The sequence below is a fragment of the Mustela putorius genome, unplaced genomic scaffold (genome assembly GCF_011764305.1).
Source record: "Mustela putorius furo isolate JIRA1106 unplaced genomic scaffold, ASM1176430v1.1 tig00000832_pilon_pilon_pilon, whole genome shotgun sequence".
Classification (NCBI taxonomy): domain Eukaryota; kingdom Metazoa; phylum Chordata; class Mammalia; order Carnivora; family Mustelidae; genus Mustela; species Mustela putorius.
Window position 1 is genome coordinate 2,685,757 of NW_025421491.1, and position 18,121 is coordinate 2,703,877.

The 18,121-nt window shown below is 37.1% G+C and overlaps 2 protein-coding genes across 2 annotated transcripts; one reads left to right on the forward strand and one right to left on the reverse strand.

The window, feature by feature from the left end:
- Positions 1-9,762: 9,762 nt before the first annotated feature.
- On the reverse strand, positions 9,763-9,909 carry LOC123393398 (keratin-associated protein 20-2-like). Its single transcript, XM_045085198.1, has one exon. The coding sequence runs from the start codon at positions 9,907-9,909 to the stop codon at positions 9,763-9,765; it is 147 nt and encodes a 48-aa protein (XP_044941133.1).
- Positions 9,910-10,843: 934 nt separating this feature from the next.
- Positions 10,844-15,890, forward strand: LOC123393393 (keratin-associated protein 6-1-like). Its single transcript, XM_045085189.1, has 2 exons — positions 10,844-10,899; positions 15,284-15,890. The coding sequence occupies exons 1-2, from the start codon at positions 10,844-10,846 to the stop codon at positions 15,597-15,599; spliced, it is 372 nt and encodes a 123-aa protein (XP_044941124.1). The 3' UTR covers positions 15,600-15,890.
- Positions 15,891-18,121: the final 2,231 nt, after the last annotated feature.

Below are 18,121 nucleotides of genomic sequence, written 5' to 3' on the forward strand. Positions count from 1 at the left end.
CTGAGGTCGCTGTGGGAGACTCTCACCTTCCACACCTGGACATGGGATTCAACAGTTCTGACACTTTATGAGCCTCATGGTTGGGGGCTGATTATCCTGTATCACTGTTGTTAGACATGACTTTTTCTGAAGACTTGAACTCTGGTGCTTTCTTCGTCTGAACTCTATTTCCTTCCTCTCCTCGTTATAACTCATGAAAAGTACAAGAATGTGAAAATTATCCTGTGAGCTCCTGTCAGGTGTCTCATCTGGGTGATGTTGTCATGGATCCTGTCTTTTGATTTTCATACAGATTATTTTTCTCCATTTTTCTAATAAACTTCTTCAATCTGACATAAAAATATTGGTTCTCTTTTCATTTAATATTCATAGCTAGGCTTTAAGCTTTTAAAAAATTATTTGTATAAAAGGAAACAATTGCCTTCTTTAGGGGTTATCTTCTTTTTATATTTCTTTTTTTTCTTTTTTTTTTGGTAAGATTTTATTTATTTATTTGACAGAGAGAGAGAGAGATATCACAAGTAGGCAGAGAGGTAGGGGGAAGCAGGCTCCCTGCTGAGCAGAGAGCTCAATGTGGGCTCAATCCCAGGACCCTGAGATCATAACCTGAGCTGAAGGCAGAGGCTTAACCCACTGAGCCACCCAGATGCCCCTTTTTATTATATTTCTAATTCAGTTGCTCCACCAAATCCTTGATTTGTGGCATCAAGAAAGTACCCATCTTTGCAGCTATCATTTTCTACTCTCTTTAAGCTGTAATAATGTGTGATGCTGGGTTATTGTTAAGATAAACGAGATAGCATTTGCCAATTTAGTTAAGCATTGCCTGGAAACACTATATATTCCAAGTGCTTTTGCATCAAAATCTCTATCTATTGAAATTTCTTATAAGATATGAGTGTTAGAAGGAAAAATAAAACAAGATAAAAACAGGGAGGCAGGCAAACCATAAGAGACTCTTTACTATAGGAAATAAACTGGCGGTTGCTGGAGGGAAGGTAAGTGGGATCGGATCGATTAAATGGGTGATGGGCATTAAGGAGGGACTGGTGATGAGCTCAGGGTGTTATATGCAAATGACGAATCATTAAATTCTACCCCTGAAGCTAATGCTACACTATATATTAAGTAATTTGAATCTAAATAAAATCAGTTTTCAGGGGCGCCTGGGTGGCTCAGTGGGTTAAAGCCTCTGTCTTCGGCTCAGGTCGTGCTCCCAGGGTCCTGGGATGGAGCCCTGCATCAGGCTCTCTGCTCAGCTGGGAGCCTGCTTCCTCCTCTCTCTCTGCCTGTTTCTCTGTCTGTCAAATAAATAAATAAAATCTTAAAAATAGAACAAAATAAAATCATGTTAAAAAAATAAATAAAATCATTTTTTTCAAGTATTCTATTTATTCATTTGAAAGAGAGAGAGAAGGAGAGCCTGAGTTGGGAAGAGGGAGAGGGAAAAGCAGGCTCCCTGCCGAGCAGGGAACCTGATGTGAGATTCTGCCCAGGACCCTGGGATAGTACACTACCTGAGCCAAAGGCAGATGTTTAACCTACTGAGCCACCTAGGTTCCCCTAAATAAAATCTTGAAAGAAAAAACAACAGATAGGAGTGTTGATGCATGATTCTGGTTTTCTCATCTTTGGTTTGGGCATATGTAAGCAAGAAGTGTTTCTTACATTTGTTCGGCTCATGAGGTAAAGTGGATCAAACCACACCCAACCTCTTTCCACCTAACAAGTCTTGCTATGATTTAATAAATGATTTTTAAAAGATGATGCCAACTCTAACACCCATTACTTGTTTATGTTTAAAGCTGTTTGGTGGCATCCTCCATACTTGTTTGTCCTGAATCATTTCTTCCCTGTCCAGCGTGTGGTTTCACAGTTGTAGCTGCAGTTGCTTGCTTCTTCCACTTGTGACCGTGTGTGCACATGCACATGTATGTGTGAGATTCATGCCTGTAAACTTATCAATTATTTTTTTCTCAAAATGTGATTTTTTTCGATCTTGGACATGAATGAGTCCAAGTGTTGTATTTAAGGTGATGGATAGTCCCCAATTCACAGGGCAGGTTGTCAGGTTCAATTTCAAAATTGTTTCCCTCTTGAGAAGGAATTAAGATCCCTGGAAATATCAAACCCCCAAAGAGAGCATATTTTCCTCCATGTACACCTGTGGGAGGACTTGTCTTTCCTCTTTACTTTATTTGAAGCTTAGAATTTTTCTTTAATATTAAATAGAAGTTAGATGATCTATGCTTGTGCATCTAAAGAAATAGTGGGTTTTACAACTATTTTGGCTTGCTTGGTAAGTCATAACAGTTGGACACAAGTGATGCCTTAGATGTAGGGTCACAAGCCAAGACTCTTTTTGGTTATGGTTTTCCATGATTTCCCCCCAATACATCCTTTAATGTCACCCAGAATTGATTAATATTCTTACCAGCTCTACCACATTGAAATTGACATTAAATGTTACCATTATCATCCCCAAATAAACATCCATTTTTTGTACTCACATTGGATGGTCCACTTCTTAAAGTCTTCAAATTATGTAGATCTCTAATTGCAGTTGAAATACATAGACATCTTTTACATTCTACCCTATTCCTTATTTGTGTCTCTCTTTTTTACAGTGGCAAACCTCTACCTCAACATCATTGTGTTCACCCTATCCAATATCAAACACAAAATACTTCCTAAATTACCACCCTAAATCTTAAAACATAGGTCTTCCTTTCACTGGCTCATGACATTTGACAAATTGTGGACTCTCTTGGAAATTGGTGTTCTTATAAAAATGTTAGGTATAATGATAGAAGCAGCCTTCTTGAGAAGGCTGAGAATATTCATATCAAGTAAATGTAACTTTTTACTATTTCATTCATGGTTTATTTTCTGATTCTTTGCATATTAAAGAGTTATTTTTTGTCATACTTGTTCTATGCTGCTTATGTAATTCATATTCCAAAGCTCTGTGTAATAATATGTATTTATAATCTAAATAATAATAAGTAACATTTTTTGGCTGTTTATCATAGGGCAATCACTTGCCAAGTCCTTTATGCACATTATCCTACATAAGCCCCAGCACAACTTTACAATGTATTAAAATTACCCTGTTTTATAGCTGAATAAAAAAGGAATGAGTTAATTTTCTCTCTGGCAGTTTTAATGTGGTAAAGAGATGTCTCATAATTACCTCTTTGTTGTCTCTGTGCATGAGAATATAAAACATTGTTGGTTTTTCCTGCCTAGATAATTACAAGGACTTTATTCCCCCCACTAAATGCAAAAGAATCTCCTGGTATAAATTTAGTTACTAGTACCATTTATTATTGACTAATATAAAATTAATATATTGATGATCAAGTTTATTTTTAACTCCTTTTCCCCATGACTTTCTTCCTTCATCCTTTACTTTCTACCTGCCAGTTAAATTATGACATTATAATGCTCCTTTGTGAGACATCTAGAATCTTTGGCGTACGTGACTTTCTCTACTCGGCACAATTGTTGTCTTGGCCTAAGTGCTTTTGCTCCAAATTTTAGGGAAGCCTGTCAGTCCCTCTCCCTATCTCAGCTTATGTTAGATTTTCTATCTTCAGTATAGGCTGCACATTTCTCATGAAATATATATATTTCTCCTTTTTAGATTTGCTATTTGCTTGTATGGTTGTAATAGCATTATCCATCCCATCTCTCTTAAACATTATGAATTTTAGAATTTTAAAAAATCTGTTAAAGTGTTCTCCCTTCTTTTGCAATAGTGCTATTTTGATGGATGAGCTCATTCTGAAACCTTAGATAAATTCTTTGATTTTTGATAACATGTTTTTTTTTTCCCCCAAATGGTTTTATCCTTTAGAAGAATAATCTACATACCCAGTACTTAGGCTTAGTACATGTTCCATCAGAATTTATGTGTGTTCATATACAAATCTTTCATACACAGACAACTATAAAGGAAGATGTTTAGATTTTTAATTTTATTTAGCTTATTTACAATAGTTACTATTCTTTTTTAAAAAAAAAGATTTATTTATTTTAGAGAGAGTGAGAAAGAGCATGGGGAGAAGTAAAGAGGGAGGAAGAGAGACTCTCAAGCTGGCTCAACATGGAGCCCCAAGAGGGGCTTGATCCCATGACCCTGTAACCATGACCTGACCCCAAATCAAGGTCAGATTCCTAACCAACCGAGCTGCCCAGGCACCCCAGCAATATCTATTACCTTTAAGGAAGACCTTATGGTGCAGGCAAGTGGAGGTAATCATTTCTAACACTGTACATTCTATTGCTATGTTTATTGTGAGGCTGTGTTACTGATCTATGCTAGATGCTGGTGATGTTCTACTTCAGATTCTTTCTATTTTCTCCCTAGGTGGGTTTTTCTCTTCCTTTCTAATATATAGAATTTTAATCTATTTACTTTTTCTCTCATTCAGTTTTGCCAAATAGCATGAAGAAATACTCTCAACATTCTTGCAAATAGATGACAATACTTGCATATTTACAGTAACTTCTATTAGTTTCTTGCAGCATTACAGATATTTTACAGCATTATTATCATAGTCCCTTCTTTTCCGAAGATATTTAGAACTTGGTGAATTGAAGTTATTTATGATCATATTTTTGATCCTAAAGTCAACATAAATGCTATATTCTTTTTTGATTGCATATTTAGTATATACACTTTATAGCAATGTTGAATCAGTCAAGGTTGCTTTTTGTCAACAGCAGAACAAATATCAGATATTGAATAAATAAAGGAGTTAGCAGTCTCAGATTTTCTGGAAAGGTTATGCTAGCCCAGGAAAAATGAAATAGCAATTTTTAACATCCCATTATGGGTGTTCTAGGAATACATCACTGTGCCACTTCTTGAGTAAAGGCATTGCAGGTTTTAAGAGTGAAGTTTGGAAATAATTATCAGAAATTCTATGCCTTCCCCTCCTTATATGTTATATATTTGCCACTGTTCTAAATATATGATGATTCCTTCCATCACCTACAGTTCTCCCTCCTTAATTTGGGCTCCACTGAGAAAATGTGCTACAGTGTTACAGGACATATCTATCTATCTGTCCATTGATCCATCTATCATCTACCCATCCAACTAATTTCTTTCTAAAGGAATATCATTCCAATATCTTTTTGAGGGACTTTAATAATTTATCAGAGTAGCTAAATACTAGGAAAAGAGAATATCTAAATTTTTAGAGTGCTATTGTCATAGGATCTGAGCTCATGTTTGTATAGAGACCCTGAATACAGGAATTACCTCTTATTAGGTCAAAGGTCCACAAAGACTAAATGACAGTCAGAGTTTTGGCCCAAATATGTCTCAAAATGGGATTAATGGTCCCATAAACCCAGTGTGTAGTAATTTCTGCAGTCTTGTGGTCATGAATAGTATAGGTATACATAGAAGCTAATTAAATCTTTACAAGGTTCCCTCACCAGTAAAAAAAAAAAGTAGAAATGTTCAAATGGAAGACCTTGAAGAAATATTTAGAAATAGAGAAAGGAGCACTTATTATAGGAATTGTCTCACACAATTATGGATGTTGAAATGTCCTACAGTCTTCTATCTACAAGCTGGAGAACCAAGAAAGCCAGTGGTATAATTCAGTCTGAGTCTGGAGGCCTTGAGAACCAGTAGCACCAATGTCTGGGGTCAGAAGAGGGGTGTACTGATTCAGGAAGAAAAAAAAATTGCCCCTTTTCTGCTCTTTTTTGGTTCTATTTATGTCCTCAACAGATTGGAAGGTGCCATTCAGATTGGTGAGGGTGACCTTCTCTATTTAGTTTATGAACTCAAATGCTCAGTTCATCCAGAAACATTCTCACAGACACATCCAGAAATAATGTTTTACTAGCTATCTGGGCATCCATTAGCCCAGTCAAGTTAACACATAAAATGAACCATCACAGCATAGAATAGCAGATTATTGCCACCCCTAAAGACTTAAAGGATGTAGGAATTGTGATACCCATCATATACACATTTGACTCATTGTTGTTCCTCTTACAGAATTCAGTTTTTGGCAAACCTTCATGTGCAAGTTGCAGCACAGATTGCTAGGTTTCTGGAGCAAAGCCATATTGTGGCAGAATATATTCACAGCTCAAAAAGAAGCTCCTGGCATACTAATGGACCCAAGCAGAGACTGAACATCTGTCACTATGTAACATCAAATGACGATCGTGCTGACCTTCATGACTGGTTACTCTTAGATCCACCACACTGTAAATTCTGGTAGACTTAGCAGCAGGAATCTAATGTTAAGTAACAATATAGATTCAGAGTCAGTTGGAGCAGGTGCAAAGGTCATGAATGATTTGAATTTGTTACCTCTCTAAAAATTTATCTAGCCCAAAGCCTACCTCTAGCCCTAAAGCCTTTTGGTAAGCTCACTGTTATATCCCAATCGGGCTGTTCCAATGACTAAAGGGCAGAGCAAGAATATACCAGGCATGGTTCATGGATGGGTCTTCTCAATATGTTGGAATTCGCCTGAATGTAAACTTTTGTTGCTCTAAGAATTGCTCTGAGAAAGAATAGTAGGGGGGGAAATATTCCCAGTAGGCAGAACTTTCATGCAGTATACCCAATCACTAATTTTATGTGGAGGGAGATGTGGTCTGAAGTAAAAAGATACAAAGACATCTGTAAAGTTATTAATAGTTTGGCTAGTTTGTCAGGGGTCAAAAAGACTAGGATTAAACAAAGAATTGTCTAGATGGACATATCAGAGTGGGTACAATCATGTAGATATTTGAGTCTGATGTCAGTTTCCCCACAGGGCAAGTACATCAGAGAAGATTGTACTAAACAACCAGGAGGACAGTGACTCAGCTAGGAAATGTCTAACAGCTTCTGTTATCTACAGTACCAGCACATGTTCAAGGGGGCTCAAAAATAGAATTACTATAGTGCCAGATGAGTTTCCTTTTACAAAATGAATTGGAGTTGGAATATCTAATCGGCAAGCCCCAGAGTATTTCACTGAGCCCTTAATGGAGCACCACACTTAGAGGATTCCAACCAGGTCTTGATGGCAAATTGATTTTATCAGACTCCTTCTATATAGATGGAAGTTGCTATTTAATAGGAATGATAGATATTCAGGTATGGGTTTGCCTTTACTGTCCACAGGGTCATGACTATCACCAGTCTCTGAGATATGTAGTGGCTTATTTATTATCACAGGGTCCCACATAACATTGCTATGGACTGAGAAGAAGATGAAATAATCTTGTTCTGAGAAGAAAATGAAATAATGCACTCATGGTTAGGAGATATGTTCATCTTTTTTTTTTTTTTTTTTTGCTTTTTACATTTTATTTTGCATAATGGACATTTAAGACAGCTTTTAAAAAACATCATTTATAAATATAAAAAATGTGAAGTTTTTTTTTAATTTTAAATTTTTTATTTTTTATAAACATATGTTTTTATCCCCAGGGGGTACAGGTCTGTGAATCGCCAGGTTTACACACTTCACAGCACTCACCATAGCACATACCCTCCCCAATGTCCATAATCCCACTCCCTTTCTCCCAATCCCCCTGCCCCCATCAAACCTCAGTTTGTTTTGTGAGATTAAGAGTCACTTATGGTTTGTCTCCCTCCCAATCCCATCTTGTTTCATTTATTCTTCTCCTACCCCCTTAAGCTCCCATGTTGCATCACCACTTCCTCATATCAGGGAGATCATATGATAATTGTCTTTCCGCTTGGCTTATTTCGCTAAGCATGATATGCTCTAGTTCCATCCACGTCGTCGCAAATGACAAGATTTCATTTCTTTTGATGGTTGCATAGTATTCCATTGTGTATATTTACCACATCTTCTTGATCCATTCATCTGTTGATGGACATCTAGGTTCTTTCCATAGTTTGGCTATTGTGGACATTGCTGCTATAAACATTCGGGTGCACGTGCCCCTTTGGATCACTACGTTTGTATCTTTAGGGTAAATACCCAGTAGTGCAATTTCTGGGTCATAGGGCAGTTCTATTTTCAACATTTTGAGGAACCTCCATGTTGTTTTCCAGAATGGTTGCACCAGCTTGCATTCCCACCAACAGTGTAGGAGGGTTCCCCTTTCTCCGCATCCTCGCCAGCATCTGTCATTTCCTGACTTGTTAATTTTAGCCATTCTGACTGGTGTGAGGTGATATCTCATTGTGGTTTTGATTTGTATTTCTCTGATGCCAAGTGATATGGAGCACTTTTTCATGTGTGAGATCTGTTCATCTTAACACACATCACAGCAACCAGTTGAAATGGCTTCTTCTTCTTTTTTTTTAAATGGGTAACTGTATTTTTTTTAAAATTTCTTTTCAGCGTAACAGAATTCATTGTTTTTGCACCACAGCCAGTGCTTCATGCAATGTGTGCCCTCCATAACACCCACCACCTGGATCCCCCAACCTCCCACCTCCTGCCCCTTCAAAACCCTCAGGTTGTTTTTCAGAGTCCATAGTCTCTCATGGTTCATCTCCCCCTCCAATTTCCCTCAAATGGCTTCTTAAAATGCAGCTAATGAAGGAGCAAAGGATTATACTCTGTGAGATCTGGTATTGTTTCTACCAATGTCACCCTGTCCCTCATATGTGGAATATAGAGATCTGAGGAAAAACAAAACAAAACAAATAAACAAACCTGTTGAAGAAAACTTCTCTCTCACCATCGCTCCCTGGGACCCAGTTAATAAATCACTATAGCGTTTTTGCCTACCTGATAAAAGTGAGCTCCACAGAATGGTAGATCAGCAGAGAAATTAATTACAGTATTGATTACTGTGAAGAGATATAGTTCTGCTGTATAGTGGGAGTCTGAAGAGAAATGTCAGAAATTCATAGGATTTGTTGGGGTTGCTTCTGTTCCCAAAGGACTGTTGTATAAAGGCACAAGAACTGAGAGGAAGGCTCAGACTTCTCAGGGATACAGTTTTAGCTACCTAGACCAGCAGCAGAGGCAACAAACTATGAGGGCAATGTAGAATGGGTAACACAGGACAGAGATGATCAATGTCAATTACTGCTTAGAAACCAATTTGTAGCTGAAAAGATACATTAGCTTGTCCAACTAATCTTTTCTGCTATTTAATTTGGTTTTGTTTTTGAGAATTCAGGACCAGCTATTGTCTTTAAGAAGTGGTGACAGAAGAGATTGAACATAACATGAGTTGTGCCTGCACCTGAATGGGACAAAGAGTAAACTCTAGAAGATACTTGTTGGTGCCTCATCAGTAAACGCTCTGCATCCATTTCAGTCATGCTCATGCTTTCCTCTTGCAAGCTGTTCAAGTTCTCAGAACGATGCCTTTGTCCTTTCAAGTGCCAATGAGTTCATGTCTTTAGAGCAGACTTCAGCAGATAGAAAAAGAGCAGCTATGCAGACACACACACACAAATGCACTCACACATACTTATACTCAGAAGTGATGAAGGTAAATGAATATATGTAAAAAAAATACTATACACTTGCAAATGAACTTAAATTTAATGAAAAATAAACAAATAATTAATAAAATCAGAATTTTCCCAAGATTGTATTTGTGCACACATACAAAAAGGAATGCATATTTTTACCCCGTGGAATCATTGGATATTCTAGGTAATTCATGAGTTGGTGACTCTTTTATCATGGGTGGTCTAGGGTTTTAGATATTAGTGTTAGAATAGAAAATAGTACTAATAGAGAATCTTTATATAAATAACAACAGGAACTATCCCAGGGATCAGCACACTAGAACAGCTCAGTAGAAGCCAGAATACCAGTATCTTCCGAAGCAGCGTGGATGGTAGCAGGCATAACCATAGCCACCCCAGCCGCAGCCATAGCCGCGACCCAGACCACTGTAGCTGTAGCCCAGGCCACCATAATAGTTGCCATCGTAGCACATGGTGTCAGGAGTGCAAGCTTCAGTTGAGGAGCAGAATCAGTTCCTTGAGTTTGAATTTCATAATCTGCACAGGGCCTTTTATACAACCTGAGTGGTATGTGGGACGACCACCAGCAGGATTGACTCATTTCCAAACAGAGGGACATTTTTTAAAAACAATCTGAAGAGTTCTTTATAACCAATGTATTCAGGATTCTGTTGCTGTAGTGTCGTGGGGCACTAAAACAAATCCCATTTCCTAATTACAGTGTTTGGTTACTTAAGAGCCCAGCTTCCATGAGAGCTTATGAGCAATGCAAACCTCACCTCTATTTGTTATTTTTATTATGATTGTTGTTGATTTGATTTGAATTTTTTGAAATTTTTATTTAAATTCCAGTTACTTAACATACAGGGTAGTATGAGTTTTAGGCATACAATATGGCGATTCGACTCTTGCATACATCACCAGGTGCTCATCACAACTGTGCTCCTTAATTTCCATCACTTGTTTCCTCCACTTCCCCTCTGGCAATCACTGATTTGTTTTCTTAAAGATATGATAGGAAATTCCTTTTTTTAAAAAAAAAATTATTGAATATTAATGGAAAAATATGATGATATACATTTAAAGTGTACAGCATGATGATTTGATGCACATACTCATTGTGGAATGATTATGAAGATCAAGATAGCTAGTAGAACGTCCATCCTCTAACATCGTTAACTCTTTTTAAGTGTGTGTGGTAATGACACTGCTATGGGAACATAAAGATGAATGGACACACTAGTAGTTTAAGCAAAGCTTGATTTTAAGCTGAACAAATTTTTATTTTTCTTATTCTTGAAGCCCCCCCCCCTTTCATTTGTTTTTCTGAGACTCCTTTGTTCCAGAAACTTCCTGTTGATACTGACATTTCAGTGACCCTGATGTATACTTAGTAAGGTGACTAAGATGGCCAGCACCAGTGGAGTCAGGAAACCACCTCGAAGTCATGATGTGCACAGCTGGTACGGTACCTACCAGATTCCTATGGACACCACCCAGGTCCTGTGTTTTCCTACAAAACCCCTCAGACCCCAGTGGGTCTGCAGTTTTGAAGGCATTAGTCTGCTACAGCCTCTTTTGCCTGGCAAAGTAATAAAACTATTGTTCTTCTTATTTTTTAAAGATTTTCTTTATTTACTTGAGAGAGAGAGCATGGATGGGGCAGGAGTGGGGCGAGCAGAGGGAGATGGAAGAGCAGATTCCCGGCTGAGCAGGGGGCTCAAGGCGGGGTTTCATCTCAGGACCCTGAAATCAGGACCTAAGCCAAAGGCAGATGCTTAACCAATGGAGACACCCAGGTGTCCCTGTTGTTCCTCTTAATCCCTAAACTCTGTCTTCATGTTATATTTCAGCTCTGGAACACAGAGATTAGTTTTCAAAAACAGTAAGAGTGTATAAGATCTTCTCTCCACAACTTTAAAGCATACAACTGTTATTAACTATAGTCTCCATGTTGTACAATAGTTCCTCAGAACTTATAAATAAAACTTGTAACCTTGAAAATCACCCCATTTCCCTTTTTTTGCAGCCCCTAGCCAATGCCATTCTATTGTCTGTTTCTATGAAATTGCCTTTTGTTTTTGTTTTAGCTTCCACACATGAGTGATACCCTACAGTATTTATTTTTCTCTGTCTGGCTTATCTCACTTAGCATAATGCCCTCCAGGCTGATCTATGTTTCTGCAAATGGCAGAGTTGCCTTCTTTTTTTATGGTGAGTTTGTGCCATTTATCTACATGGGCCTTTGACATTGAGAGGAAATATGTATTCTACCAGAAATCTTAGTTTAGAAAGCTATTCTACTTTGTTGATATCTTTAAAATTTTTTTCACTTATTATTTTTTTGTGTGTGACAGACACACAATAGCAATTAAATTCTGAAATAAATATATTAAATTCTGATAATACTTGAAAAACAATAAATGTCAAAGAGTTGAATTAGCTTATTTGTTACTTGGGGGAGTAAATTTTGTTTATTTATTTTTAATTACTTTGTTTTTAAAAAGATTTATTTATTTATTTATTTATTTATTTATTTATATGCAAGAGAGAGAGAGAAAGAGAGAAAGAGAAAAAGCATGTGGGAGGAGGGACCTGAAAAAGCATGTGAGTGGGGGATCCCAGGACCCTGAGATCATGACCCGAGCTGAAGACAGACGCTTAACCAACTTACTACCAAGGTGCCCCCGGGGGAGTTATTTTTAATTTGAGTGGTCAGAAAAGAATTTGAGGAGATGGCACTTTCACTGAAACCTGAATAAAGAGAAGGATTCAACCATTCCCACTGCTGTAATTTCCAGATAAAGGGGTCAGCTGTACAGTGGCAAAGGTCTTAAGGAGAGATATAACTTGGTCTGAGATGCTGAAGAGTCACTGTGTTTGGAATATGGAAAATGAGAAAGAAAATGGTAGGAGATGATGTCAAAGAGGATAGTTTATTCCTGGATGTTCTAAATGTAATGGGAAGCTTATGCAGTCATGCTCTAGGGAAAGGGTGTAATTTAATTTTTCTTGAGCCATGAGATTGAGATATTGGAAGAGAATACATTTGGTGTTATGAGACGGTCATGGACTGTTTGTGGGTAATATTACATTTCTGATGACTATTTAAGATAACAATTGAATTATCAGGTAGACAGTTGACTAGACATCTGTAAAGGGGTGAAGATAAAGAACATAGGAAGGTCAAACACAATGCTGTGAGATTGGAATCAAATTATGGAGAAGATAATATAAAAATTCCTGGAAAGATGAAGTTGGAGGCAAAGTAAGCAAGTACAGTGTATTGCATTCAGTGAGAGAGAATCTGTCAAGAAAGAAGAATTCAACTGACCTGAATTTTCAGGGCTCTGATGAAATGAATACAAAGAAACAAACCATATTTGGATTTGTCAAGACATGAAAGGTGCACCTTAGTAGAGTGGTGGGTCAACAGTCTAAATGTTTGAGGGAACAGAACATGAGACAATGGAAGCAGTAATCTTATAAATACATTTTTGAAATTTCTATGAAGAGGAATAGTGAATTAAGTAGTTACCTTGGGAAACTCGAGGGAATTATCTTGGGGAAATATTTGTTTAATGTTTGCTTTGTTTTCCATGAGAGATAGTTAGCATTATTAATCATATTTCAGAGAATTAGGGGAGCAATACTTAAAAAAAGAAAAAGAAAAAAAGAATGCTATGGTATATACATAGGCAGAGTACAGAAGATTTTTAGGGCCATGAGGCTATTCTATATGATACCACAATGGTGGCTACATGTCATTACACATTTGTCAAACACCACAGAATGTATAATAACAAGAGTGAACCCTAATTTAAACTATGGACTTAGGGTGATAATAATATGTCAGTGTAGGTCCGTCAGTTGTAATAAATGTACGATTCTGGTTCCAGATGTTGATAGTTATGGGATAGATGGGACCTTCCATAATCATCTTAACTATTTGCAAAACTTGCTAAATAATTATTTTGTTAATTAATAGATTTCAGTCATACACCTTTCTTGTCCATGAATTTATTCAATGTATAAGACTTAAGTCTAAAAAAAATGATAATCACATTATTTCAACTAGTGTTCATTAAAAAATTATTCTCAGTTGAATGATAAGTGATTGACAAAATCTAAAGTATGATAATTTGGAACAAGTATCTGATGCAGTTGAGATTTTCTAATAGTTATTATCTCAGTGAATGAGGGACTGAAATGATCTGCAACCATTATAATGTCTCTTGTTTGTGGAAATATACTTATCAATAAAAATAAAAAGAAAATACATTAAAATGCATTATAAATGGATAAGTGATTGTGTTTAACCCGATTATTCATATAAAAACGTTGCTCTGTTCTATTTAGAGGCTATTTTCATTTGACTAATTTGAATTACTTATCAAAGCAGATGAACAGAATGAATTACAAAGACCTTGGGTACTGAATTCCATGGGAAGGTAAACTGAAGTTTAAATGGTTTCCAGTCTTGAACTCTCTTCACTATTGGATAACCCAACCTTAACACTCTTTGCTTGTACTTTAAGGTTAATGAAGAGATATTTGCTAAAAGTCTTAAAACACAGAACATCATTGTATTGTAACCACCTTGGTCATTGATTATGGATTTATAAGCATAATCATACCTTCTTCCTGACTCTTCCCAAAGACATAAAATCTATCTGTTTTCAGACGATAACAAGATTCTCTTGGCTTTTCTGTACCCCCTAGTAGCCTGGATTACCATCCAGTGAAAAGAATGAAGCAAAAAAAAAAAAAAAAAATCAATGATTATTTAGGAGAATTCTTTGTGCCTGATTAAAAATAGACTACTTATTTAACATTGTATGCCTTTATAAATGAACTTTTCTTCTTATCATGGGAAAAATAACTATCTTGAAGTTAAAAAAAAAATCAGTCAGAGTATCAGCTGATAATTATATATCCCCAAATGTGAACAGATATCGCTCTTGACCAGTGAGCCATTACAAAAAAAAAAAAAAATTGGGAAGCACTGACATTTCAGATACAGTAAAGCCCATAAGCATGTAACCGGGAAAATTATTAAATTTTCAAAGTTAAAAATGGTATCAATTGAAAATGGCAATTGATAGACATATCAATAAAATTGGATCCATTATTATCACTCTCTCTGGTGGTAGGGTCTGATCAGAAATTGCAATCCATAGGATAAACTATTTTTAGTGTTCTGAAGAAGAATTAGGCATAAAAAATTTAAAAACAAAAAAAAACCACAACAATTTGTATAGGTAAAAAACCAGAAATGCAGTTGGTTCAGGGTAGTTCTTCAAGACATGTGAATAAGTTGGCTCTTTCTGAATTGTATTACAGAGATGAATTGACTTTGTGATTTTCTGTGACGCATCCTTTTGAAGGTGGGGAGACAGCTGAAACACTGAAGAGGAAAAAGTGTTTTGAAACAAAGTAGAGGCAAGACTCATTGGTCAAAAATGTGCGCTATTGGTTTTTGGAAAGACATGGAGAAGACTATAGGTTTCATTTTGTGCCAAGAGCAAGTCAAAATTGGCCTGCTGCAAATGCCATTTCTTGAAATGATGCATGTTTATTGAGATTAAAATGAGATTTGGTGTAATGCAGGGATTTGGGTGTATGACTGTCTCCTGTCATTACTGACACTGAATTGTTTTGGGGGAGTCCCGAGTCACCAAATAAAACAAATTTCTTTAATTCCTCTGAGGCTTTATCTTATGGTTAAGAAACAACAAACTAATTAGATTAGTCATAAGATTAGCCAGTGGCATGACTCCTGTGGTGGATCCCACCCACATCGAGGGTATATAAAAGGTCTCTGCAGGGGAACTGTCCACACTGAAGTGACACTTCTCTCCTCCTCTACTCAAGGACAACCTCAACAACCAACACCATGTGTGGCAGCTACTACGGAGGCTGTGGCTATGGACGCTGTGGCTATGGAGGCTGTGGCTACGGAGGCTGTGGCTACGGAGGCCTGGGCTGTGGCTATGGCTCCAGCTATGGCTGTGGCTTCCGCAGACTTGGCTGTGGCTATGGCTGTAGCTCTGGCTGTGGCTACGGCTGTGGCTACGGCTATGGGTCCCGCTCCCTTTGTGGCTGTGGCTATGGCTATGGCTGTGGCTCTGGCTACCGCTCTGGCTTTGGCTGCTACTATTGAGGTTGCCCTGGGAGACTTTTCTCTCCCACACATATAACATCATGATTTACCTGCCCTGAATCCCACGCCCTGTGTTCCCACACGAGGTTGAGATAATTCTGATTTGTGGAATGGGGTGGTCCCTGTCTGGATCTAAAACCCATAATTATTTATTCCGAACCTTTGCTTCATGAAAAGACAGAATGTGATATTCATCCTGTGAACTCACTTACCTACTTTTACCAGTCACTGATCCTGCCTTGATAATTTTCATGCATCATTCTGTTTCCCAGTGTTCCTTAATAAATTTGGCTATCCTGAAATAAAAATCTTGGTTTCCTTTCTATTTATTACAAGTAATAGAGTTTATTTTATTTACTTATTTTAAAGATTTATTTATTTGAGAGAGAGAGAAAGAGTGTGTGCTTATAAGCAAAATAGTTGGGGGGAGGAACAGAAGGAGAAGGAATCCTCAAGTAGATTTCCTGCTAAGCCCAGATTAGACTATATATACTAGGGAATAGATTCCCAGCTCTATTCCAGGACCCTGAGATCATGACATGAGTTGAAATAAACAACTGGAGTCTTAACCAACTGAGCCACCCAGGCTTCCCAGAATTTATTTTATTTTATTAAAAAAAAAAAAAAGTTGTATTTGCTTGATACCAAGAAAGGTTGCGATTATCTGTTTTTGACATATATTCTTTTGCTGTTTCTACTTCAGTTGCCCTAACAGTTCTATTATGTCTCTGTTGATGGGAATTTTTAGACTAAATGGTACAGCATTTGTCAATTAGTTTATTGTTGCTTAGGTCATGGTAAATATTCTGCATATCTTTTGCCTTCACAAACCACCATCTGCAAAGTTCCATGCCTCCCCGAATCTTTTTTTTTTAATGTTTTATTTTTAAATTTTTAAAATTACAGACAGAAAAATTCACTCCCTTGGTTATAACTCTGTGACTTTGAAAAATGCATAGTGTTGTGGTACAACCATCAAAATCAAAATGCAAAACAGTGCCATCATTCTCCCCACAAAACCCCTCGTGCTTTTTTTTTTTTTTTTTTTTTGTAGTTTCAAGTTTTGATTTAAATTCCAGTTAGCTAACAAATAGTATAATATTAGTTTCAGGAGTAGAATTTTGTGATTCATCACTTACATATAACACCCAGTGCTCATCACCGAAAATGCCCTCTTTAATAGCCCTCACACATTTAACCCATCTAGCAACACTCAGTTTATTCTCTGTAGTCAAGAGTATGTTTTACGGTTTGCCTCTCACTTTCCCTCCCCACCGTTCATCTGTTTCATTTCTTGAATTCCACGTATGAGTGACATTATAAGGTTTTGTCTTTCTCTGACTGACTTATTTTGCTTAGCATAATACACCCAACTCCCTCCATACCATTCCAAATGGCAAGAAAAGATGCTCAACTTGCTCACATCAGGGAAATACAAATAAAAACTACAAGGAGGTATCACCTCACACCTGTCAGAATGGCTAAAATTAACAACACAGGAAATAACAGATATTGATGAGGATGTGAAGAAAGGGGAACACTCTTACATAGTTGGTGGGAAACACTATGGAAATTCCCCATGCTTTTCCCAAATCCCTTCCCAATCAAGACTTCCTCTTACTCCTAAAACTTATAAATAACTGATTCTTCAATCAACCTATACTTTTGCCTTTTCCAAAAGGCCATATTGTGTTGGAGACTGTTCACAGTTTTGGAAATTTGCTAGAAGTCCCCATTAGGGACTCAGCATATACTTATGCTTTTGGCTAAGATTTATTATAGCAAGGTAGTAATGATATATAGCTAGATAAGGGAAAAAGAAACAGACAGATTCTGGAGGTATCCATGTGAAGATGTGATGTTCTCTCCCTCCAGGAGGGGCTACACAGAGCTCTCTCTTCCCCCAGCAACAGAAATAATGTTTTCTATGGGTGATATTTCTGCTCAAGGAAACCGATTAGAGACTCAATGCCCAAAATTTTAACTGGGGACAGGTGAAAAAAGGCACCAGCAAAACCTCATTCTTCCAGAATGGAAACATGTGTCTGGCTAAAAATACATTGTTTATACAATCTAGGTACTGTGAGTCCTGCTTATCAGTTAGAGAATGGTGGGAACGCTTCTGACATCCAAATTCCTAGATCTGGGATAAGGGTAATGTTGATTTCATAAAATAGATGGAGATACATTCCCTCCTCTTTTTCTTACTCTCTTTTCTGGAGAGATTCCATATAACTAGTATTACTTCTTCCTTTCATGTTTGGTGGAATTAATCAGTGAAATTATATGAACTTGGAGCTTTCTTTCTTTTTTTTTTTTGGAAAGATTTTAATCACAAAATGTATTTTCCAATGAGTTATGTGGCTATTCAGATGATATATTTCCTTTTGATCAAGTTTCTGGCAATGTCCTGCCCTTTAAGGAACAGGTCTATTTCATCTCAGTGGTCAAATTTATGAACATATTGTTCCCTATGTTCCCTTATTGACTATAAGGTCTGTAGTGATGTCCCTATTTTATAA